Genomic DNA, 25,855 nt, shown 5'->3' with positions numbered 1-25,855 from the left:
AACAACCATGTAAAAATTGCTCTGGATCTGGCAGATATACAAAAGTCAAAAATATTGAAGTAAAATTACCTGCAGGCGTAGAAAATGGAATGAAAATTAGACTTTCAGGTGATGGTGAAGCTGGAATTAGAGGCGGCAGAGCTGGAGACTTATATATATATGTCAGTATAAAAACACATTCTATCTTCAAAAGAGATGGTAATTCCATTACATGCGATATTCCAATTTCAATGACATGCGCTATTTTAGGTGGAGAAATACAAATCCCAACCATTGATGGCAAAAAAACTGCATTAAAAATTAACCCAGGCACACAAACTGGACAGATTTATAAAGTCAAGCAAAAAGGTATGAGTATTTTGAGAAGTCAAAATAGAGGTGATATGTTTGTTAATGTCAAAGTTGAAACTCCAATTAACTTGACAAAGCGTCAACGTGAATTAATAGAGGAATTTGACAAAGAAAATAATTCAAGCGCAAATCCACAAACAAATGGCTTTTTCTCAAAAATAAAGGATTTTTTGTAAAAAATGCTAAAATATATTGTAACTTCAGACGAAGATGGCTCAAGGGCTGATAGGGTGATTTCAAGGGTTTTTGATCTCCCCTTTTCCCTCATAAATAAGGTTTTTCGCAAAAAAGATGTAAAAATCGATAAAAAACCTATATCAGCCTCATATCATGTACTTTGCGGCCAAGAAATTCATATATATGGAGTAACTGATAATTCAAAAAAAACTCCTTCAAAAAGCGATTTTAATGACTTTTTTGATATTTTGTATGAAAATGAGAATTTTCTTGCGATAAACAAAAAATCTGGAACACCTGTACAGGGAGGAACATCAATTTCTTTCTCAATAGATGATATCGTACGAGAAAACAACTATTTTCTTGTACATAGACTCGATCGTGATACTAGTGGAATTTTGTTAATCGCTAAAAAATTGCCATATACGCGAATTTTGACAAATTTGTTTAAGAATAATCTTATTCAAAAAGAATATCTCGCAATAGTAGAGGGAATAATTGAAAAAAACGGCATAATTTGCCAAAAAATAGAAAAAACTAATGAATTTATGATGCATATTTCAGAAAATGGGGATTTCGCAGAAACTCATTATACTGTACTAAAAACATGGGAAAATCGCTCATTATTGCAACTTTCTCCAAAAACTGGGCGTACTCACCAACTAAGAGTCCATTGTGCACACTCTCTCAAAGCACCTATCGTTGGAGATCGTAAATATGGAACGAAAACAACAACTCCAATGCTCTTACATGCACATAAAATAGATTTTTTGGATTATCAAATCACAGCACCATTACCAGAATATTTTGAAAATATATTGAAAAAGGCCCAATAAATAGGAAATCGGGCCAAAATCACGCTTTCTCTTTTAGAGCGCACTTTCCAATAATTTTGTGATATCATCAGATGAAGATTTTTCAATCGCTTTTTCTACATTATCACGCTTTGATTCTATAGCATTTTTAAGTAAAAATTCTACACATTCAATATTTCCCATATATGAAGCCGCCATCAATGCTGTAACCCCGTTCGGATTCACAGTTCCAGCAAATTTTTCATTATTCTTCAAATATTTAATATCACCTCTAATTGCTGCATTCATATATTCAGTTTGCCACGATGTCAACCATTTGTCCTTAAAAAACGCATTCACTTCACTTATTATTTTTGCTAAACGATATGGAAGATTATCTCTCCAAGCCATAATATCACCAATAGTGAATTTTACATCTTCTTTTTTAAATTCCGATAATAAATAATCGCTAGTAAAATTTTCTGTACTATTATATATAGATTCTAACGCTGCACTATATGACATTAACTGATTATGTGTAGCAAAAGTACAGTTTCCATAAAATGTCAAAGATATAAGCATTAAAATACACTCTTTTCTCATAAAACCTCCTAAAAAATCGATTATTTGTACAATATCACATTATTCTTAATAAAACGCAATCATTTTTTATAAAAAAAACCGCCAAAAGGCGGCTAAAAACATATATTTTTATAAAAACAATTTATTTATTCCATGGCATCATATTCAGCAGGTTAGCCATTCCACACCATCCTGTTATACCGGAAAAATCAAACCACCACCAACAAATGCAGTAATCAACAAATACATTGGACTAGATATAGAAGCAGCTAAAGAAATCAAAATAATACTGCCAGCCACAACCTGAACTTGTCTCATTAAAGGCAAACTATCGCGCACTTGCTTTACATTTAATTTTGCATCTTTCCATCCTTCAATTCCCCCTTCCAAATTAGAAATCATCATTCTTGGATATTGAGATTGTAGAATCTCGCATGCTTTTTGACCACGAACACCACTCTTGCAATAAACGAACACTTCATCAGCATCAATAAATTGTGTATGAAGGATACTCAAAGGTATACTAACAGCACCATCTATATATTCAACAATATATTCATCCGTATTTCTCACATCAATAATTTTAAATTTTACTCTATTTTTCTTCAAGATATCAATTTTCCTTATCATGTCAACTGGTGCAATCTTAGCAGAACAAAAAGCACCAGCACATAAACTTAACAAAAACACGACCACCAATCTTTTCATGATATTTTACCCCTTAAATACTACCACCATATTTCATAAATCTTTCGATACGATTCTTTTTATGATCATCGATTTTTATAAGATTGTCAATATACTTGGATAATACATTTCTCATATTATCAAATGCCTCTTCATAAGAAGTATGAGCACCACCTAATGGTTCAGGGATAATTTCATCAATAATTTTCATTTCCATCATATCAGCAGCCGTTAATTTTAGAGCATTTGCAGCATCAATGCATTTTTCTGCACTTCTCCATAAAATTGAAGCACATCCCTCTGGAGAAATCACAGAATATACTGAATTTTCAAGCATAAGCACCACATTTGCAGCAGCAAGTGCGATTGCACCACCAGATCCCCCCTCACCTATAATTACTGAAATAATTGGTTGATCACTATTTAAACAAGCACTCAAACATTTCGCTATAGCCTCTGCTTGACCACGTTCTTCAGCACCAACTCCAGGATATGCACCTGCAGTATCAATAAATGTGATAATTGGCATTTTAAAGCGATTCGCCATTTCAATTAATCTCACACATTTTCTATATCCTTCAGGATGAGGCATACCAAAATTGTGTTTTATACGATCTTCAGTTTCACGACCTTTTTCATGACCAATTACAACTACAGATGTGCCGTTAAAACGTCCGATTCCAGCAATAATAGCTAAATCTTCACCAAAACATCTATCCCCAGATAATGGCATAAAATCTTCTATCAAATTTTTTATATAATTTGATGAATGAGGCCTTAGTGTGTGTCTTGCTACTGATACTTTTTGCCAAGGCGTCAAATTTTTGTAAACCTTTTTTATTAGTTGTATTTTTTTATCTTCTAATTTTTTTAATTCATCTATGATATTGAAGTCTCCACTCTGAAGTCTACGCAATTCTTCAATTTTTTTTTCTAATTCGAATATTGGTTTTTCAAAATCTAACATTTTTTAACTCCTTAAAATTTTTGCTTATTTAATGCTGCAAATGGATGATATTTTTCGACAGCACCACGTAAAGCACGTTGATTTACATGCATATATATTTCTGTAGTGCTTAAATTTTTGTGTCCGAGCATTTTTTTTATTCCCATCAAATTTCCGCCATTTTCCAATATATGGGTTGCAAATGCATGTCTTAAAACATGTGGAGAAACAGCATCTATCCCACTATCTGCCGTAATTTTCTTAATGATTTGAAATGCTCTTTGTCTTGTCATGTAGTTCCCACATTTTGTAGATGGGAAAATGTAATCACTTTTTATAGGGCATCTATTTTGCCATTTTTGCAATATCTCATAAGTCATATCACCTATAGGCACACATCTTTCTTTATTTCCTTTACCGATTATTCTGATGAATGGATATTTTATATTTCTCCAAAGTAATGAAATTGCCTCACTCACCCGCAATCCGCTTCCATACAACAACAAAACTAATAATTTTTCTCTCAACCCATCATCTTCGAAAGAGATCTCACAACGCGATAATATCTTTTCTATTGCCTCTTTTTCAATGATTTTTGGTAGTTTTCTTGAATTCTGTGGAACTTCAATTTTTTCTGCAGGATTTTCAGAAATATGCTGATTTACATGCAAAAAATGAAAAAAACGTCTTATAGAGCACATGCATCTATTAACAGTAGATGGCTTTTTGCCACATAAGAACAAATTCATCATGTAATCCTCAATATCAGAGCTTTCCACATCGTCAATACTTTTATTCACTTTATGCATAAAATCTTTTATGTCAAATCGATAAGATTCCACAGTATTTTTCGATAAATTCCTTTCTACCATAATAAATTCCAAAAAAATCTTCAGATAATCAGACATTATAAAAAGAATACTCAATAAGTAAAAACATTCTAACATAAAACGATTAAAATAAAAATACATTTCATTATCATAATTTTATTAAAAAAATATTAATTTTTAGTTGTTTTACAATAAAAAATATCATATTATAACCTAAATATGGAGATCAGTTATGAAAAAAATATTAATATTATCGTGTTTTACCTTTTTATCATTTGTCAAAGCTATGGAACTTAGTACAGGTATTGCTGATGCAGACATCAATCCTTTAGAAGATCATGCTAACGAAATCCAAGATCCTATTATCGAAAATGCTACTGACGAAGACGTAAGTTCTCTTCAACAAAAACAAGACTTAGCTCTTTCTGCTGGTGAATCATCACTTCAGGTAGACTCAATAGCACAATCAGGGGAGATAGTATCACTTTCAAAAACATTAGATACTGCAAATTTAGAGGATATTCCAGCACCTACAGTACCAGAAGATAACGCAACATCACTTGAAACTCTTCCAGTAATAACAGAACCAGCAAAGGGAAATTCAGAAGATGTAGTTGCTTTATCAACAGATCCACATACAACAGAAGTCACACCACAACATCAACAATCAGGCGATACACTTCCATCAACAGATACACCTGCTAATGAACAAAATCCTTCAGATTCAGCTCATCATGATAGTGGTATAACAGCTACACCTTCAGCACCACAATCAGCTGATGCGCCTCCATCAATAGATCCAGATGCAAAAACAGATACACATGCTGATCATCAAACAACAGAAGGAGAAACAAATCCTGCAGATTCAGTTTTACATGAGCAAACAGCTGAAACTACTAACATAATAACAAAACCAGAACATGATGGTGGCACACAAACTCCATCTTCTGAAGAAGCAGTAAATGAACATTCAGACGATGTAGTTGATTCATCAAAAGATCAAAATGCAACATCTACACCTTCAGCACCACAAAAAGATGATAAAACAACAGAAGGAAAAAAAACACCTCCTGCACATTCAGCTTTACCTGAACCAACAGCTAAAGCTATTGAAGTAACAAGACATAATGATGGTGGCACAAGTGCTATGAAATTATTCTTCCAAGAATATGCTCCTACAAATCAAGCACCACAAGAATCTAACTCACTCTCAAGGAAACTAAAATCTACTGACACAACAGCACTCTCAGAGTCTCTAGAACCAGTCACATTAAAGGCTGCGAAAGGTTCACCGGCTCAATCATCATCATCACAATCATGGTTTTCATGGTTCTTATCTTATTTACTACAAGCATTGTCATTCTTTGCATTTTAGGCTTTTTGGGGGAAGGAATTCCCCTTTATTTTTTATAAAAAATGAAGAATATTATACATATTTGCGTTGGAATTGCTGGAAGTTATGGTTTTGCGCCATATGGCCTTTTTCCGTTAACTTTTTTATGGATTGCATATTTATATTATCACGCAACCTATAAATATAGCGCAAAAACCATTTTTTTGATAATTTTTCCATTTTTCCTCAACACACTCAAGTGGATATTGTGCCCACTCACTTTTGATATACAAAATCACTGGTTTTTGATGCCATTTGTAATAACTCTATTTCCAACTTTTTTGTCATTATATCCAATAATTTTTCTAAAAATTCATCATTTTGCCCATAAACAGCATAATAAACCTCTTTTATTTGCGGTTTTCTTCTCTCTAGCAGAATTTGCATGTGGAACCCTTTTTTCTGGTTTTCCATGGTGTATAACAGCTTACACACTATATAATATACCGATTTTACTACAATCAGCATCAATTGTTGGAATATATGGCACAAGCATGCTATTTGCACTTTCAGCAGCATTTTTTGGTGAAGGATTTTTTTTGTATCAATCAAAAAACACACAATGGAAGAAAAATATCATCATATCTATTGCTATAGTTGTGAAAATGTTGATTTTTGGCGCGTACAATATGTCAAATACAGAATTTTCAACAAAAACAGCAATAATTGTGCAACAAAATGTGCATAATATCAATAATACGCAAGAACAAAAAATAAATCATCTTAAAGCATATCTTAAAACCATAAATATTGATAAAAACACAGATTTCATGATATGGCCAGAAACCTCTATGCCACATCTCTTTAGAAAAAAGAATGATAAAATATTATTAAAGCTAAAAACATCAGAAATACCTCTAATTACAGGAATAATTCGCAAACAAGGTAGTTATTATTATAATTCAATAGCCTCTATATACAAAGACAAAATCCTCCTCTTTGACAAACAGCAACTAGTACCATTTGGTGAATTTTTGCCTTTTAGACCCTTTTTTGAATATATAGGCCTAGGATCAATTGTAGGCGATTTTCACACTCCAAAATATGAAGGTATCCCAAACATGATGCTATTAAGCCAAAGTTTGAAAATTAGCGAAAATATCACAGCAATCTGCTATATATGCTATGAAGCTATTTTCCCCAACAAAAGGGAACTCAATCAAAATATTGATATAATAATACACTGCCTTAATGATGCATGGTTTTACGAAACCGAAGAACCATATCAACACCTAGCAATTTCCAAAGTAAGATGCATAGAATCTGGATTACCAATGATTAGATGTGCGAATTATGGAATTTCAGCAGTAATAGATCATTATGGAAGAATAATAGAACAAATTCCTCTGAATACAGCAGAAATCAAAAAAATCAAAATCCCAACAAAAGCAAAAAAAACGACATTATATGCCCAATATAAAAATCATCTATATTTTTATATGATGGTTGCATTTGTCATACTTGCAATGATATAAAACTTTATGTTGATTTTTGTGTAACCATCTTATATAATTAAGTTTTTTTTGGGAAAATATGAAAATTCACTTTATTTCGTCAAAAAGCCAAAAAACAATCCCCATACAAAAACAGTTAATCGATATATACGGCCAATCAGATATTCAAAAAGCAGACTGTATTGTAACATTAGGTGGTGATGGACATCTCCTCCAAACTCTACATAAATACCAAAAATCGCCAATATATCCAATTAATTGTGGGAAAGTTGGGTTTTTGACAAATAAGCAAATAGATACAGATCTAATAAAAAAGATAGAAAATGCACAACCTCTCATATTTCACCCACTAAATGTACAAATAACAACCGCAACAGGCGAAATATACACAACAATCGCCATAAATGATGCATATTTTAATAGAATGACATCTCAAATTGCATATTTAAAACTCACAATTGACGAGAAAATATATATCCCAGAATTGATGGCTGATGGTATAATAGTCTCTACTCCGATTGGCAGTACAGCATATAATTACTCTGCAGAGGGGCAATTTTGCCGCATGATTCTCAAATGCTATCAATTACGCCGATATGTCCATTTTTACCAAAACGCTGCAAAGGAATTGTTGTTCCAAACACTACAAAAATACAAATTGATGTTCTAAAGCATCAAGAACGACCATCTTCCATTACAACAGATTATCAACAATATTACAATGTGATAAAAGCAGTTATTTGTATCGATAAAACAAGAAAATTCACAATTTTACTAGATAATTTATAAGAATTATGATATTATCACAATAAAAATACTTATACATTGATAATCTGTTTACTATATGGTATTAAAATGTATATTAAGAATGTTGATTGTTAATTGATGGTTATATGAATAATAATTTTTCTCTTATAAGAACTTACACCTCAGTTTTGTATGATTCCTCTACAAGTCGTGGAATCTGTGTTTCTGAGGATTTACAAAAAATATTGGATTTTATTGAAAACATTCCAAATTTTCATATTATTCTTATGCAAGCATCATTATTTTCATCAAAAAGGGTAATTTTGTTAGAAATTTTAAAAAATCTAAATATTAGCGATTTTTTTACAGAATTTTTTTTCATCAATAAAGAACAAAGAACACTTAATATATGATATATGCAAATATTATCCACAATATTTATTAAAAAAAAATGGCACAAAAATCTTTGATATCACTTTTAGTAAAAACATTTCAGAAAATCAAAAACAATCTATTTTGCAACATTTTTCTGAAATTTTTGATACACAAAATATAGTGTGTAATTTTTTGATAGATAGCTCTATACTTGGTGGAATGGTAGTAGATAGTGATGGAAAAAGATTAGATTTGTCACTATCATCAATAATAGATAAAATGTTCGGTAAGGAGAATATACATGCCAATTAATACGTCTGAAATAACTTCTATTTTGAAGCAAAAAATTGATAGTTTTGATCCTTCTTCTGATTTTACAGAAGTTGGAACTGTTATTTCAGTTGGAGATGGAATTGCAAAAGTTTTTGGACTACAAAATGTCCAAGTAGGTGAAACTGTTATTTTTGACTCTGAGGTAAAAGGTTTAGCGCTTAATTTATGCACAGATTCAACAGATATAGTCCTTTTAGGGAATGACAGACTCGTACAAGAAGGTATGAAAGTCAGAAGATCAAAAGAAATTTTCAAAGTCCCAGTAGGCAAAGGGTTGATGGGAAGAGTTGTAAATGCTCTAGGGGAACCAATAGATGGTAAAGGACCATTAAATGATGTAGAGTATAAAGAAGTTGAATCACCAGCACCTGCAATTCTTGATAGAAAATCTATACATGAACCACTTGCTACAGGAATAAAGGCTATAGATATTTTAGTTCCAATAGGTAGAGGCCAAAGAGAACTTATCATTGGAGATAGACAAACTGGCAAAACCGCTATTGCTATAGATACTATAATAAATCAACGTAGATTATTTCAAAAAGATAATGATAAACAGAATATGCATTGTGTATATGTTGCGATTGGCCAAAAAAGGTTTTCTGTTGCTCAAATTGTCAAAACTCTCACTGAATATGGTGCAATGGAATATACAACGATTGTAGCTGCTACAGCTTCTGATGTGGCTACTATGCAATATTTGGCTCCTTATGTTGGATGTACAATTGGTGAATATTATCGTGATAATGGAATGCATTCTTTGGTTGTTTACGACGATTTATCAAAACATGCCGTAGCATATAGACAGATTTCTCTTTTATTAAGGAGACCACCTGGCCGTGAAGCATATCCTGGAGATATTTTTTATTTACATTCAAGATTACTTGAAAGATCGGCAAAAATGAGTGATGAGAAAGGAGGAGGTTCTTTAACTGCATTACCAATTATTGAAACAAATGCTGGTGATTTATCGGCTTATATTCCAACAAATGTTATTTCTATCACAGATGGTCAAATTTTCTTAGAAACTGACCTTTTTTACAAAGGAATTCGTCCTGCTATTAATGTAGGACAATCAGTTAGCCGCGTTGGATCTGCTGCACAAACAAAAAGTATGAAACAAGTATCCGGGAAGGTAAAATTAGAACTTGCACAATATCGTGAAATTGCTAGTTTTTCACAATTTGCATCAGATTTAGATGCAAGTACAAAACAAATACTTAATAGAGGTGTAAGACTCGTCGAATTATTAAAACAAGACCAATATGTACCACTTTCAAATCTTGAAGAAGTTTTATCGATATATATAGGATCTCAAGGATTTTGTGATTCATTACCTTTAGAACAAGTATCAGAATTTGAACAATACATTTTTGATTCTATTAAGGATCAAAAAGAGTTTTGTCAAAAAGTCGAAAAAAATGCATCTCTTGATGAAAGTGATTTTTCTACCCTTAATGAATTATGTACTAAATATCTTGAAGAATTTAAGATAAGGTTTAAAAAGTAGGTTTTTTATGGCAAATCTTAAACACCTCAGGAATAAGCTTAGTACTGTGAAATCAATTCATAAAGTCACTACTGCTATGAAAATTGTAGCTAGTGTTAAGCTTAGAAAATCTGAAGAATCTGCGCTATTATCGCGCGGATATGCATCAGAACTCCACAATATTATGTCCACTATTGATACTGCGGGTCTTGATGAAAAAAACCTCTTTTTTGAACAAAAAATAGGCATTCCACAAAAATTACTGATAATTTTTGCCTCAGATAGAGGGCTTTGTGGAGCTTTCAATGCGCAAATCACAAAAGAAGCCAAAAAATTCATCAATTTATGCCATAAAAATCAAGAAATAGCAAAAATCATATGTATAGGCAAAAAAGCATATGATGGCATACAAAATGCTCTTAATACAGATGATACAGTATCATTGTATTATAAAAACATTCCAAATCTTTCATATGAAGATCTTACATCTTTAGCAGAAGAAATTATCAAGCTTTTTGAAAAAAACGAGATATCTGAAGCATCTTTTATATATGCTAAATTTCATTCTGCAATAAAATATGAGGTAATCACGCAAACATTGCTTCCATTTGTCAAAAAAGATGATGATCAACATTCGAATTATAGACAATTACACATTTTTGAGCCTAATCCACAAGAGGTCCTTAATTATCTGATAAAACATACCATACATATTCAACTTTATCAGGCATTTTTAGAGACAGCCGCTAGTGAACATAGTTCTAGAATGTTTGCGATGGATAATGCGACTAACAACGCTAATGATGTAATATCTAAATTAGCAATAACGTATAATAGAACACGCCAGACTATTATTACACAACAATTGATAGAAATTATTTCTGGCGCAGAAGTATTAGAGGATTAAAATGACGAAAAATATCGGCTATGTTTCACAAATTTTAGGTGTAGTTGTTGACATCAAATTTGAAAAATCACAACCAAGAATATGTGATGCTCTTGAGGTTATTATACGCGATAAAAAGGTCATATTAGAGGTTGTACAACAAATTGGTGATAATACAGTACGTGCAATTGCAATGGATACTATAGATGGTCTTGCAAGAGGGCAAGAAGTTATCAATACAGAAAAAATGATAGAAGTACCAGTTGGAAATGCAACATTAGGCCGCATAATGAATGTTCTAGGTGAACCAGTTGATAATAAAGGTCCAATAAATTCAGAAATAAAACTTCCAATACATAGAGAAGCACCTTCATTAACAGATCAATCTACACAAGCTGAAATTTTAGTAACAGGAATAAAGGTTGTTGACCTTTTGTGTCCATATGCAAAAGGTGGTAAAATTGGTCTTTTTGGTGGCGCAGGTGTTGGAAAAACAGTTCTTATTCAAGAGCTTATCAATAATATCGCTAATCAACATGGTGGATTTTCTGTTTTTGCAGGTGTTGGTGAAAGGACTCGAGAAGGCAATGATCTTTATCACGAAATGATCGCATCTGGCGTCATAGATAAGGATGGTCCAAACTCAAAATGTGCATTAGTTTATGGGCAAATGAATGAACCTCCTGGAGCACGTGCTAGAGTAGCCTTAACTGGCCTTACAATGGCTGAATATTTTAGAGATCATCAAAATAAAGATGTTCTTCTCTTTATTGATAACATTTTTAGATTTACACAAGCAGGCGCTGAAATTTCAGCACTTTTGGGAAGAATACCTTCAGCAGTAGGATATCAATCCACACTAACTTCAGAAATGGGACAATTACAAGAAAGAATTACAAGTACACATAAAGGCTCAATTACCAGTGTTCAAGCTGTTTATGTCCCGGCTGATGATTTAACAGACCCAGCACCAGCTGCATCATTTACTCATCTTGATGCAACTACCGTGCTAAGTAGACAAATCGCAGAATTAGGCATATATCCCGCAGTTGATCCTCTTGATTCAAGTTCTAGGATGCTCTCTCCAAAAATCGTTGGTCATGAACATTATACAGTAGCTAGAGAAGTGCAAAAAATCATACAAACATATAAATCATTACTTGATATTATTGCAATTCTTGGTATGGATGAACTTTCAGATGAAGATAAGTTAATAGTAGCAAGAGCACGAAAAATACAGAGATTTTTATCACAACCATTTACAACAGCTGAAACATTTACAGGTATGAAGGGGAAATTCGTCTCATTATCTGATACAATTGCTGGATTTAGTGCAATTTTATCAGGTAGTTGTGATCATTTGCCAGAAACTGCATTTTTCATGACAGGCACAATTGAAGAAGTATATGAAAAAGCAGTAAATATGGGGTGTGATATATGAAACCATTGAATGTAAAAGTTCTTACACAAAACGCATATATTTTTGATGGTTTGGCAACTAGCGTTACAGCCCCAGGTGTAGATGGAGAATTTACGATTTTAACAGATTATATTTCATTTATTTCAATTTTAAAATGCGGTAACATTACTGTACGTAAAACAGAAGGCAAAGATTTTGTATATTCTATAAAATCTGGAATTTGTAACGTTGTTTCTAATTCCGTAGTATTTTTGGTTGAAAGTATACAGTAATGTCAATTATTATGGGAATTGATCCTGGATTAAGGATTACTGGAGTTGGATTTATTTGCCAAAATGGCAATTCTATAAAATATATAGCACATCATGTAATAAAAACTGATACTTCAGAACCTATATATCAACGATTACGTGAAATTTTCCTCAAATTACAAGAATTTATAGAAAAATACTCACCTGATGTTGCGGCTGTAGAACAAGTTTTTGTTAATAAAAATCCTGAATCTTCATTAAAACTAGGATTAGCGCGTGGAGTATGTATTTGTGCACCTAGTGTATGTGACCTCCAAGTATATGAATATACAGCAAATCATGTAAAAAAGGCTATTACTGGAAATGGTCACGCCACAAAAGAAGCAATTTCTCTAGCAATATCACGACTTTTGTGCGTAAAAGACATAAAAGCAGATTCCGCAGATGCTTTAGCAATTGCAATCACACACTCTCACTCCATCACCACTAGAAAATTTCTTAATTTATAAAAATGTCATCTATACCATTGATGTTCTCACCATAAACATCAATCTATGTAAATGTCTATTTTTATAATCTTTAGGATCAGATGTATTAAAATTAGCTACTTTACGATTTCCATAGATATACTCTATGCCAATATCAACACGTTTCAATACTTTGCACATTATGTTAAAATGCACAGATTGAGTCATTTTTGTGATTTCAGATTTTTGATTATCAAAAATCATTTTTTTATCAAAAAATTGCACACAAGAACCATATGCAAGAGTTGTCGATATATTATAAGGTAAATACACGGTTATACCACCACTTCCATGAAAAATGTTATTATTAACCATTTCTTTATCTTTTGTCACAAATGTAGATAGCGTTACAAAATCTGTAAAATACCTTCCAACACCACTACCATAACCTATTTGAGCAAAAAATTTGACTTTTTGTGCGATATTGTAAGCTCCTGTAAAATCAACACCATATGCTAATTTTCTATAAATACTCTCATTATTTTCTATTACACTATTTTGTTTTAAAACACCTTTTAATGAAAGATGTCCTTTTTTATGATCATATCCAAATTTCAAGATTAAATCTGGGAAACTATTTATTCCTCTGTATTTTGCCTCTTTTATAGGCTTTGATGAAGTAAATCCTGCAGATCCATCATGCGCAATAAATTCACTATCACCATTTTCAACTGCCCCACAAATAGAGAAACCATTTTTCAACATATGTGTATACCGTACACCAGCCTGTCTGATTTGACATTGCCCAGTTTGAGCATTTAAATCACATGTTGAAGCAAAAGAGGCTAAATCAACAAATGCTGAAAAATCTTGACCAAATTGCCATCCACCATATGAAACATACGCCCTACGAAGCCTCATCGTAAATGCATTTGAAACTAGCGTATTCCCTGAACCATCCCCTAAAAAGTCCATTTCAACAAAAGTACGTAAATCTTTTTTACCAATTTGTGTCACAGATGAAATATTTACCCTACTTTCTCGTGCACTCATAAAGCATCTTGGACGAAATGTTTGACAATCCTCAGCAATATTATATGTAGCTAAAAAATGCCTCCCAGCAGTATATGAATCACCTATATAGCCTGTTCTACCATATAAATCTACATGTGTAGAAAGCTTAAAATATCCACCAATACCCAAATAAGTATTAGTATTGGGGATTTGCCAAAATAATCCACAATATTTTTTTTGTAAATCCAAATTATATGAGTCTTTTTCACAAAACTTGCTTTCTGCCTCTGCATTACTAAAATCAGAAGAAAAAGCACATAAAATCGCTAAAAACAATGTTTTTTTCATAAAACTCACATTAAAAACATTAAAAGTATAATGTCTTTTTTTTAAAAAAACGTTAAAATCTAATAATGCCTCCATCTTAAATGATATACTTCTTGATGGCCGAAGTTTTTTGCCAAAGAGATTAACCCAACATATTCAGCAGCAAAATAATCATGATATTTCATCCCTTGTTGCTCAGCTTCATCCTTTTTACCACTTGTTTCAGAATGTAAAAGAGCTACAAATTGTTGTGTTGCATATACTTGTCCAGCCATCGTCACAGGTTCAAGACGTGCAGCCCTGTTAATATGACCACCATAAAAATTATCACGCTTTAAAAATGGATCAAGTGCAACAAAAACAGGCCCAGTATGCAAAGAAATACGCGCCCTTATTGGAAAAGGAAAATTTGTATATTTTTTTCCCAAACTTTCCACGATATCACAATATCTTAAACCAAATTCCGCAATTTTTATAGCACTATCCGCAACAGCAAAAATCGCATCCCCCCATGTATTCAAAGATTCGATTTCTTCACTAATTTTTCCCATAGCTCCTTCTAGTTTTGACAAAAAGTCAAGAAATTCAGGAACATGCTCATCCTGCAATTTACTATATCCCGCAAGATCAGAGAATAACATCGCTTTTATCACACGTTCAGGTTCATTTTTTATAGATGGATTAAATGACAATAAATGCGGTGTAAGGCGGCTTGTACTAGGGGTTTTTTCCTTCATATGCTCTGGAGTATATTCATCAAGATCTATTAAGTGAAGTGTGCTAATATTTGTCCATCTGTCGATAAAATCGTTTGGCCCACCAGGAACAGAATCAGTACGTGAATGCCAAACAGACATTAAATGAGGTTCTGTCGTTAAAAATGCCCCCCTCATAACAGCACTCCCATGCATAACATGATTAGCAAATCTATATAACATGTCATGTCCTAAATACCTATCCTCAGCAGCTAAATTCACAGTATGCGCTTCTGCAAGAGCCTTTTCAAAACGCTTTTCCCATCTAGGTCCCGCATGTCGCACATTCATTTCCAAAAAATCAGAAATAGCAAATGGCAAAACTATATTCACCTCAGCACCAAGTTCAAGAAGAGCCTCAATAAAGAGAATATCAGAACCACATGCCGCAGAACTATACCCTATTTTTGCATTAATTCCCTGTAATTTACTTTTTATCGATTCTCTTATGTATTCTTCATTTTCCTGTGGAAAAAGAGGCACTTGAAATGTAGGATGATCAATAGCATACCCTGTAAATACAACAATTGTGGGTGGAGTTAATGTTTGTAAAATATCATTATTTATCTTTAATCCTGCTTCTCGTAAAAAGAGCAAATGAAGCCTTTCTCCCACAATATCAATATAATTTTCTGGCGGATTTTCCATCGCTTCAGCATATAACCGAATCGCATCCTCTTCTCTACCCAACAATAACTGAGATTGTCCCAAAAGTACTAATTCATTGAAATTTTTTGATAATCCCCTAGATGGCAACAATTGTAATACCTGCTCCACAATATTACGAGATCTCTCATCTTCACCAGTCAACCAACATAGCCATGCAGCATTCATTCCAGCTTTTGTCTCTAAATCTCTTGAAAATGAAGAACAGTAAAGCTCTCTTGAAATTTCTAAATCTTCACAATTATGAGAATAATTCCAAGCTTCCTTAAAAATATGCCCGATATTTGCTACTACAGAGGAATTTGCAGTTGTTAAAAATTTCGATTTTTTCACATCCTCTATATTTATTGATGTAGCATCATTTTCGATACCTAAAATAGGATAAATCAATTCTCTAGATTCTTTTGCAGCCCCTGTTTTTAGCAAAACAAGTGCATAAGCCTGTCTTATCGCAATATTTTCTGGATCTTTCTCAAATAATGTTCTTGCTAGGTCATGTGCTTTAAACATATGCCCACTAGCTATTAATCTGCTGATTTTTTCTTCATAATTCACATGATGATCAATTTTCATTTCATCATTTTCATCAATATCAACTAAATCAGTTTCAACGATTTTATCTATCCCTTTTTCAAAATTTTGTGAAATTTGAACATCTAAATCAACTCCAACATCATTTCTTTTATGGACTTTTTTTACTTCATCCTTTTTTACTTCATCTTTTTTTGTATCGTCTTTTTTTGTATCGTCTTTTATATCATCCATTGTTTTTTGCCCTTTTCATATACTTTGACACAAAAAAGTTAATAAATCCTAAATATTCATGACAAAATATCCTCTCACGAGAAAATTATTTTGTTGAATATCATCACAAATCTTACTTTTAAATGCAGTTAAGCGTCCTGCATCAAAAGCATCACCCTCATCTGGTAAAGCACCTCCATCAAGAGTTACCATTTTCCCCTCTTTCACATATTCACATTTGCCTATATGGCTATTTGATTGAAAACAGTAAATTCCATCAACCCTTAGGCTTAAACATTTTGTGATTCTTTTATTCATTCCCAAACCAACAAATCCAGTCATTGCACTATGAGATAGTAATCCAAAACGATTCACACCAAATTTATTAACACACGATGTTACACCACACAGCGCATATATTATTGTATTCCATGAAGGGACATGAAAACCTGCTTTACCAGCAGCATTAAAAGAAAAATTCCTTGTTGAAACACATTGAACATCACTTAACAAATTAGCTCTATTTTCAGCTATATTATAAGGTAACCATTCACCATAATTTCCGATATTTTCGATTTTATCATTTTCCCTAAAATTTTCTCTTATTTTACCACAAGTCCAATCAACGCCTCCTTCAACACCCAAATATACTGTATTACAAAGAATCCAATCATATCCGATTAATGCATGTAAGCTAAGATTATTATCAACCATCTCATTTTTTACCTCTGTATCTTTTTTATTAAGACACATAGTCTCAGGAACACCTGGAAAAGCTTCTTTACTACAAATAGTCATATATTCTCTCTTATATCCTGCACCAATACTGAATGCAACACCTGTCATACAATATATTATCTTTTGTTTTTGTGCTTTTTTATTACCACATGGCTCAACAATTGTAGAGGTATTATCAGCAGCAACAGAATCATCATCAGAGCTATCATCTGAAGACTGTACGTTAGAATTACAATTACAACAAAATCCAACATTAAATGACATCAATGATAATACTAAAAAAAAGAATAACACCAAACTACTCCAAATCTATAACAATCATTACATACAATCATTAATAAATTATTTCAATATTTTATATTTTTTCTTATTTTTGTTAACCTTTTGTTAATATTTAAATGCTACAATGCACTATTATTAGAGAGGTTCTCATGAATGCTACTAAAAAAATTGAAGAAAATGTTCAAAAAGTTCAAGATTTAGCACAAGAATTTGATTTTTTCATAAAAATCCCATCTGAGATGTTTACAAAGATTATAGCAGCACAAGCAAATTTTTATAATAAAGTCGGTAAAGAATTTATAACTACAATACAATCTAGTAAACCTGAACAATTACAACATACTATGTCAGACGCAATTACAAAAATGATGGTTGAAGGCATAAAAACCAAAAATAAGGCAAAAGACGCAATAGATGCAGCAAATAATGAAATGCAAGCTGCAGTTTGGTCAAGAGTATACAAAACTATAAAAATTCTAGATAAAATTACTCCTAAAAATTGATATATCAGGATTTTTTTGCTATATACCGCAAAATTGAGTATTTTTCATCAGAAAACAATATTTGCGGTATTGAAAAATCTTCTAAATTCATATTAAGGTGTATATCACAATTATATTTACTATGCATTCTTGTTAAAATAACATTATCGATCATTTTTTGCTCTAAACAATAATTATAAACTTTTGCACCACCTATAATATAGATATTTTTTTCATTTTCTATAGAAAAAATTGCTTTTTTGACACAATCGAAGGTTTTTGTATTTTGTATATTATTCCTTGTAATTACTATATTTTCCCTATGAACTAATGGTTTTTTTAGTGTAAACCATGTTTTTCTCCCCATAATTACTACATGATTTATGGTTTGATTTTTGAAAAAAGCTAAATCTTTAGAGAATTCCCACGGGATCCCCACTTCCCTTCCAAGACCAAATACAAGATCAACTGTAGCAATTAAATTAATCATTCAATTTTTTAAATGAAACAGATAATGTACACGAAGAGATACTTTCAAAATTATAATCTAACTTACCACCTATCATATTAAGAATATGCCTTGATAGCAATATCCAAGAATTTTTGCTCTTCCATCTAATACTTTCAGCAACTTTATCACCAAAAGGCGTTATATATTCCTCACACCAATCAGTAGAGATATTAGTACATTTCATGTGTACATATGTAAAATCAGCATCACAAGTCGTAAATATATTGATACAAATTTTTTCGCGATCATTATATGGAAGTGAAAACAGTGATAACAAAATATAATGCAATATAGTCTTTATAACTGCATAATCACCGTATATGAAAACGTCATCCCCACAAATTATCATCAAATCCACAAAATTATAATATAACTCTTCCGTAATAAACTTCACAATTTTTCGTAATAAATCCGATAAATTGAATAATTTTATATCACAAGCTCCTTTTTCATAATTTAAGTCAAATACTGCATTTTCCATTAATGCATTAATTCTATTTGTAAAATTCCCGACTACTCCTTCAATACGATCACAATAAGAATTTTGTTTTTCGTTCAGCGCACCAAATGTATGTTTTTTCAATAATTCTATGAAATCTACTATGACTGTATTAATTTCTCTATACTCTTCAACAAATATATTTAAGAAATTCATTAATGATTTATACATATCTTCAATTACAGCAACACTTCTGCGAAAATTACCATCTGCGACACTACTACCTGTATTATCATAATAAATATGCATATGTGATCCATCAGAAAGAGGCACATAAACAACAAGCCAAATATTTTCTTTATGATGCACTAAACCGGATTTAAATATTCTATCAGTCAAATTACTGCATAAATAAGATCTATACTCATTCCAATCACCTTCACATATGATGCGATCTTTTTGCAAATCAAAAATATCAAAAATATGTTTATTATCTAAAAATATCTCTTTTGTACCACATACAAACTTTTGCCCTTCATTATTAATATATTTTAACCTATTATCACTGCCAAAAATCATAACTGTTTCAAGAAGATTATTAATTGCCTCTTTTTGAATTTGTAACACAGAGTTATATTTTCTTTCAATTTGCAATGAAACAGTAATATCTTCATACAAGAACATTGCTCCACCTAAAAAGTATGGTGTACGTACAAGACGCATAGTTCGCCCATTTGGCAAATGCAATAATTCTTCACTTCTATCATAGAGATTATCAAAAAACCTAATTTCTTCGCGTTTATACTCCTGAAAATCCATACATTCAGGTAATAATCTATTATTTCTCAATTCTTCATAAATTTCCTCTAATGTAGGTTTAGATAAAAGCCAACTTTCCTCTAAACACATCATTTTTCTATACGACTGATTGAAATATATCAATCTATGATATTCATTAAATATAGCGATTCCTGTAGATACAGCATCTAGGACGTCGCTTTGAGAAGAAATTATTTTATCAATTTTATTAACCGCTTCTTCTTTATCGGAAATATCGATTGCATAACCAATAACCATATTTTTAGAAATTGGAGCCTCTGTAATTTCAATTCTCATTCTTTTATCAAATAAAATTGCAGTTTGTGTGATTTTTTGAGATTTTTGTGTTTTTTGTACATTTGATGCTAAAGATGAACCTTGGCCAAAAATACTGCCTGGAACCAGCTGTGCATTAGATTCTACCACACCTTCTTGTGTCATTTTTAGTGAATTTGCATACCATTTATTACAATACGAAATTTGTAGTAATTCATCACGAGTCCAAACAGGTATTTCCATAGCATCTATTAATTCAAGTAAAATATTTCTCTCATCAATGACATCATTAAGCCTTGTTTTTAAAGAATTTATTTCTTTTGTAAAATCTGAAGTATCCCTCCCCCACATTACAATACTTTGGACTCCTTGCACAATAATTTTTTGAAAAAACATATCAAACGTTCCACCTACCATAATGGGATTAACGCTTAATTCAAATCCAACACCCCCATCAATAAGGTCATTTACTTTGCTTAATAATATTTCTCCTTGTTGTTGATTAAGTTTTTGAGAAACATCAAAAATCGTCATTTTTTCATTTTCATTAAAGTCAAACAAGGACCTAAACCCCCTAGAAACAGCAATACACACACTACCATCTACACTCCAACATCCCCATGTTCTACTAGAAGATGCTAAAATCGCCTTATAATGGCTTAAAAGCATGCTATCTTTTAAATTACGTTTTTTATAAAGAAAAAAAATTATTACAAATAGCACAAAGCTCAAAAACATGAAAAACAATGAAATATGCAATGAAACAAAAGATAAAAAAAACCCTAAAACTCCACAAACTACAGCAAAATTCCAACTTTTTTCATATAACATCACATACTATCCTACATATCACTGAACAACATTCTATATCCCACTCTACTATTTTGCAACATAAAATTTATACAATTTTAACTATTTTGTGGTATAGTTTAAAAAAGTATGTTGAATTTCTGCATATTTTTTGTAAACTAAATTCGTTTTTTAATTGAACAAGGAGGCCGAGATGGGAACGATGTCACTAATTATTTTTTGTGGTATTTGCGCTATTCTAGCGGGATGGTGTATGGCAAAATCCATTTTAAAGCTTGATACTGGTTCTGAAAAAATGCAAGAAATTGCACAAGCAATCCAGGAAGGAGCTTCAGCATTTTTAAATAGACAATATAAAACAATAACAATTGTTGGTGCAGTATTATTGCTCCTCATATGGATGTTATTGGGAATATATAGTGCTATTGGATTTTTATTAGGTTCAGCATTATCTGCTATTGCGGGTTATGTTGGTATGAATGTCTCTGTTAGAGCAAATATCAGAACAACTGAATCAGCAAAAGGTGGATTATCTGCTGCATTATCAGTTGCTTACAGATCAGGTGCGATTACAGGATTCTTAGTTGTAGGACTTGCTCTTCTAGGAATTGCACTTTACTATATGCTATTAGAGCATGTTATGCCTAACAATATCAGGGGAATTTCAGAAGCGCTTATTTCTATGGGATTTGGTGCATCTTTGATTTCTGTTTTTGCAAGATTAGGAGGAGGAATTTTCACAAAAGGTGCTGATGTAGGCGCTGATTTAGTGGGAAAAGTTGAAGCTGGTATACCAGAAGATGATCCACGAAATCCAGCAGTTATAGCAGATAATGTTGGTGATAACGTTGGTGATTGTGCAGGTATGGCTGCCGACTTATTTGAAACCTATATAGTTACTATCACTGCTACTATGGTTCTTGCTGGATTATTTTTCTCTGGCCAAACGATGAAAAACCTTATGATATATCCATTAGCACTCTCTGCAGTGTGTATATTGGGTTCAATTGCTGTGTATTTTTCGTAAAATTAGGAAAAGACAACAAAGTGATGCCAGCACTATATAAAAGCTTAATTGCCACTATGACAATATCAATTTTCTTAATTTGGCTCATTACAGATCACATGCTTGGTATGAAAACTGAAATTTTTGGCACTTCTAGCCACTTTTTCATATATAACATTCTAAATTGTGCATTTTCTGGAATTTTTGTCACAGGAGCATTGGTTTGGATTACAGAATATTATACATCTTATGCATATAGACCAGTAATCAGCATTGCTGAAGCATCACAAACTGGTCATGGTACCAACATTATTCAAGGTTTAGCTGTTTCGATGGAATCGACTGCTATGCCTGTTTTAGTAATATGTTTTGGTATTATTTTTTCATATTCTCAAGCTGGTCTTTATGGAGTTGCGATAGCAGCTACTTCTATGCTTGCATTGAGTGGTATAATCGTCACTCTTGATGCATATGGTCCAATACGGATAATGCTGGTGAATCGCTGAAATGTCAGGCCTTCCAGAGGATATTAGAAAAGTCACAGATGCATTGGATGCTGTTGGAAATACAACAAAAGCTGTCACAAAAGGGTATGCTATTGGATCTGCTGGTCTTGCTTCATTGGTATTATTTACTGCTTATACTCAAGATTTGCAGCATTTTTTAGCAATATCACTATTTCATTTAGCCTTGAGGATCCATATGTCGTTGTTGGGTTACTTCTTGGTGGATTGTTACCATATTTGTTCTCATCATTTTGTATGAAAGCTGTTAGCCGTGCTGGTGGACAAATCGTGCTAGAAGTACGCCGCCAATTTAAAGAAATTCCAGGAATTATGGAAGGAACTGCAAAGCCAGATTACAAAGCCGCAGTAGATATCTTGACAAAATCATCTATAAAAGAGATGATTATACCTTCATTATTGCCTGTTTGCGCGCCATTAGCACTTATACAATCATAACCCTATTTTCGAGTCAAAAAAACGCTCTTATCAGCGTCGGCGCTATGCTACTTGGAACTATCGTGACTGGTATTTTCCTTGCAATATCAATGACTTCTGGTGGAGGAGCATGGGATAATGCGAAAAAGTATATGAAAATGGTAATTTTGGTGGAAAAGGTTCAGAAGCCCACAAAGCCGCTGTAACTGGTGATACCGTAGGTGATCCATATAAAGATACCGCTGGCCCCGCTATCAATCCAATGATAAAGATCATTAATATCGTAGCATTGTTGATGGTTGCTATTTTAGCAAAACTATCGTAATCTTTTTTGTCCACGAAAACAAAACACACCACTCCAAAGGTGTGTTTTTTTATTTACATACAATTAATCACATGTTATTATTGATAATATATCAGGAATTCACAAAAAATGTCAAAATCAACAATTTTCTTTACATTATCTGCAATTTCGGTTGTATTTGATAATGTGTATGCAATGACACAAATTGTTTCTTCATATAATAGTCACCCCTTGCAAAAAGCGCAAAATGCTCAAAAAATACAATATTTCAACGATATTCTATTGCAACGTAGTTAATACCATCTATGGAATCCAATATTTTTACAATGATTCAACAAGAATCTTTAAGTGAAAATGATATCAATATTATTATTGATCAAGTACAAGAACTAAATAAAATGGTAACGTTAGCAGAATACGATAATGAATCTTTAAATTTACTAAAAGCCTTTATACAAATCGATGATGATGTTTGGAATAAGATTCCAGAATATTATCGATATTTTTTGATACATTTACGATGATGATAAAAGACATCAATCATCAAAAGATATTATTGAAGAATACATGCACCAAGGAAATGTATTAGCCAAAGCTTATTATGAAAATTATCTACAATAAAGGAAAATGAGGGAATATAATACTAAAAAATCAACCTATCTATTCCTCTACACACCGTTTAAGTTAATTATTTTCATCGATGCAGCGTATTTACATATTCTATCTATATAAATCCCCTCTCTTATTATATCAAGTTTATTCGATGGCTCATCAAATTCATGAGTACAATCACTTATTTCCTCAACATCATCAAAAAAACTAAATTCAAAAGATCTCGCGCTTCTTTTTAAAGAACTGCCATTTAAATTTTCTATAAAATAACACAAAACACAAACCACTACTTTATAAAAGTTTTTTTTTCACTATTACCTCGAATATTTTATCTACCACTAATTCTATTTATTAAATGATGAGTAATCGGTACAGCACTATTCCCCATAGCGGCAACTTTCGTCAATACACCAGGAGCTGCATTTTTTGCATTACCAACCACTTTTTCTCCCGTTGAAGTCAATTGAGCAACTGCTGTAGCTTTTGTCTTATTTGCAATATCACCACTTGTAGAATGAACCTGTTGCAATGTATTTGAAACCATTTGACGTGTATTATCATGATTTAATGCGACAACTACATTGTTAAATGCACTGTTTAACTCATGTAAATTTTTCTTTGCTTTCTCTTTTTTAGCCTTTGCTTTTTCACGTCTTTCTTTCTCGTTTTCCAATATATTCAATATTTTTTCATTATTTGAAACATTGTCCTTGTCACTAATTTTCTTTTTAGTTGAATTTATTGCATTTTCCAAAGCACTTTCACTAGCCTTTTTTAAATTTTTAGCGCCTGTTCTTGAAATAGCCTCTTTCATCAAAGCTTTGTCTACTTTGCCTGCTTCACTCAAACCAACATTGAATATAAGTATCAACATAATGATATTTTTCATTTTTCTTCCTCTTTTTTTCCAGCTTATCACATAAAGATTAAAAAAGTATTAATAAAAAACATTTTTTTTAAAAATCTAAATTTGAATAATGCGAAGATGGAGGATACATACGTATTTTATCAGATAAAATACTCACGAATGAAGGCCTTGATTTTACCCTCATATACCAAATTTTTGCGTCTTTATATATATTCCAATCTATGCAACCGAAATAGTCTAAACAAGAAATATGCGCAGCCGCACTCATATCTGCTAGTGAAAAATTATTACCTGCAAGCCATTCTCTTCTTTCAATCAGCCACCCTATATAATCAAAATGATGTTTCATGCGACGAAAAGCACAACTCATAGATGTAGAATCCTTACCACATTTGTCGTAGATACTAAAAATTTTGACATAAAGGACTGGGTATACAACTTGTGAATAAAAATTTTGATCAAACCAATTGCTAATTCTTTTTACTTCAAAGAATTCATGTTGAGAATTATATTTTTTTTTATCATCCATTGCTTCTAAAATCACTTTGTCTGTAGAAAACAGCTCTTTATCTCAAAAGAGGTAATTCAACGTTATCAACGCACTCCCATGGGAAAGCTTCAATCATACGATACTCTATCTGCCTTTCATTCAAAAAAATGCGTATTTTTCTACAAAAAGGACATAATGGATAATGAAATAATTTTTTAATAGCTACCCCCAAAAAATTGTGCTTTAATAGTGAAAAAAGGGAATTATGTCTGATTTTAACATATTTTTGAGCATCATACAAGGGATTGCAGAATGTTTTCCAGTAAGTTCCTCTATGCATGTGATATTATTTTGCAAGATATTTGACAAAATGGATCATGCTTTTATCACACACAGCCCTCAACTTAGGAACAGTCTCTCGCAATATTTTTTTATTTTAGGCAAAAAAGCGCTCTTTTTACTCAAATTATTTTTTACAAATATATAGTATTTAAAAATCTCACATTATCAGTTGTTCCAGTAGGTATTGCCGGGATAATATTTACTATTTTTATAACACGATTTCATATCTACTGATTTTGCCATATAT

At 32.1% G+C, this 25,855-nt stretch overlaps 5 protein-coding genes across 5 annotated transcripts; 3 read left to right on the top strand and 2 right to left on the bottom strand.

The window, feature by feature from the left end:
- Positions 1 to 2,625: 2,625 nt before the first annotated feature.
- Positions 2,626 to 3,558, bottom strand: LOC138653124 (acetyl-coenzyme A carboxylase carboxyl transferase subunit alpha-like). Its single transcript, XM_069743206.1, has one exon. It carries the CDS (start codon positions 3,556 to 3,558, stop codon positions 2,626 to 2,628), a length of 933 nt encoding a protein of 310 aa, XP_069599307.1.
- Positions 3,559 to 3,569: 11 nt separating this feature from the next.
- Positions 3,570 to 4,409, bottom strand: LOC138653123 (tyrosine recombinase XerD-like). The gene has a single exon (XM_069743205.1). It carries the CDS (start codon positions 4,407 to 4,409, stop codon positions 3,570 to 3,572), a length of 840 nt encoding a protein of 279 aa, XP_069599306.1.
- A 4,228-nt stretch (positions 4,410 to 8,637) lies between these two features.
- Positions 8,638 to 10,179, top strand: LOC138653122 (ATP synthase subunit alpha-like). Its single transcript, XM_069743204.1, has one exon. The coding sequence runs from the start codon at positions 8,638 to 8,640 to the stop codon at positions 10,177 to 10,179; it is 1,542 nt and encodes a 513-aa protein (XP_069599305.1).
- Positions 10,180 to 10,186: 7 nt separating this feature from the next.
- On the top strand, positions 10,187 to 12,485 carry LOC138653121 (ATP synthase subunit beta-like). The gene is made up of 2 exons (XM_069743203.1): positions 10,187 to 10,963; positions 11,058 to 12,485. The coding sequence occupies exons 1-2, from the start codon at positions 10,187 to 10,189 to the stop codon at positions 12,483 to 12,485; spliced, it is 2,205 nt and encodes a 734-aa protein (XP_069599304.1).
- An 8,813-nt stretch (positions 12,486 to 21,298) lies between these two features.
- Positions 21,299 to 23,317, top strand: LOC138653120 (K(+)-insensitive pyrophosphate-energized proton pump-like). The gene is given in 7 exon segments (XM_069743202.1): positions 21,299 to 22,037; positions 22,166 to 22,531; positions 22,534 to 22,545; positions 22,548 to 22,707; positions 22,740 to 23,001; positions 23,037 to 23,148; positions 23,151 to 23,317. Coding segments are annotated over 7 exon segments (1,818 nt in total).
- The last annotated feature ends 2,538 nt before the right edge of the window (positions 23,318 to 25,855 follow it).

The sequence above is a fragment of the Ranitomeya imitator genome, unplaced genomic scaffold, assembly GCF_032444005.1.
Source record: "Ranitomeya imitator isolate aRanImi1 unplaced genomic scaffold, aRanImi1.pri SCAFFOLD_1470, whole genome shotgun sequence".
In the NCBI taxonomy this organism is placed as follows: Eukaryota; Metazoa; Chordata; class Amphibia; order Anura; family Dendrobatidae; genus Ranitomeya; species Ranitomeya imitator.
Note: the sequence above shows the minus strand (reverse complement) of the source record. Positions and strands in the feature narration are given on the sequence as shown.

What these genes read in the sequence shown, in the direction of transcription:
- LOC138653121 (XM_069743203.1), top strand. Translation starts at nt 10,187, where the DNA reads ATGGCAAATCTTAAACACCTCAGGAATAAGCTTAGTACTGTGAAATCA. An exon ending in CGACTAACAACGCTAATGAT is followed by an intron (nt 10,964 to 11,057) that starts GTAATATCTAAA and finishes CAGAAGTATTAG; the next exon opens with AGGATTAAAATGACGAAAAA.
- LOC138653123 (XM_069743205.1), bottom strand. Translation starts at nt 4,409, where the DNA reads ATGGTAGAAAGGAATTTATCGAAAAATACTGTGGAATCTTATCGATTT.
- LOC138653122 (XM_069743204.1), top strand. Translation starts at nt 8,638, where the DNA reads ATGCCAATTAATACGTCTGAAATAACTTCTATTTTGAAGCAAAAAATT.
- LOC138653124 (XM_069743206.1), bottom strand. Translation starts at nt 3,558, where the DNA reads ATGTTAGATTTTGAAAAACCAATATTCGAATTAGAAAAAAAAATTGAA.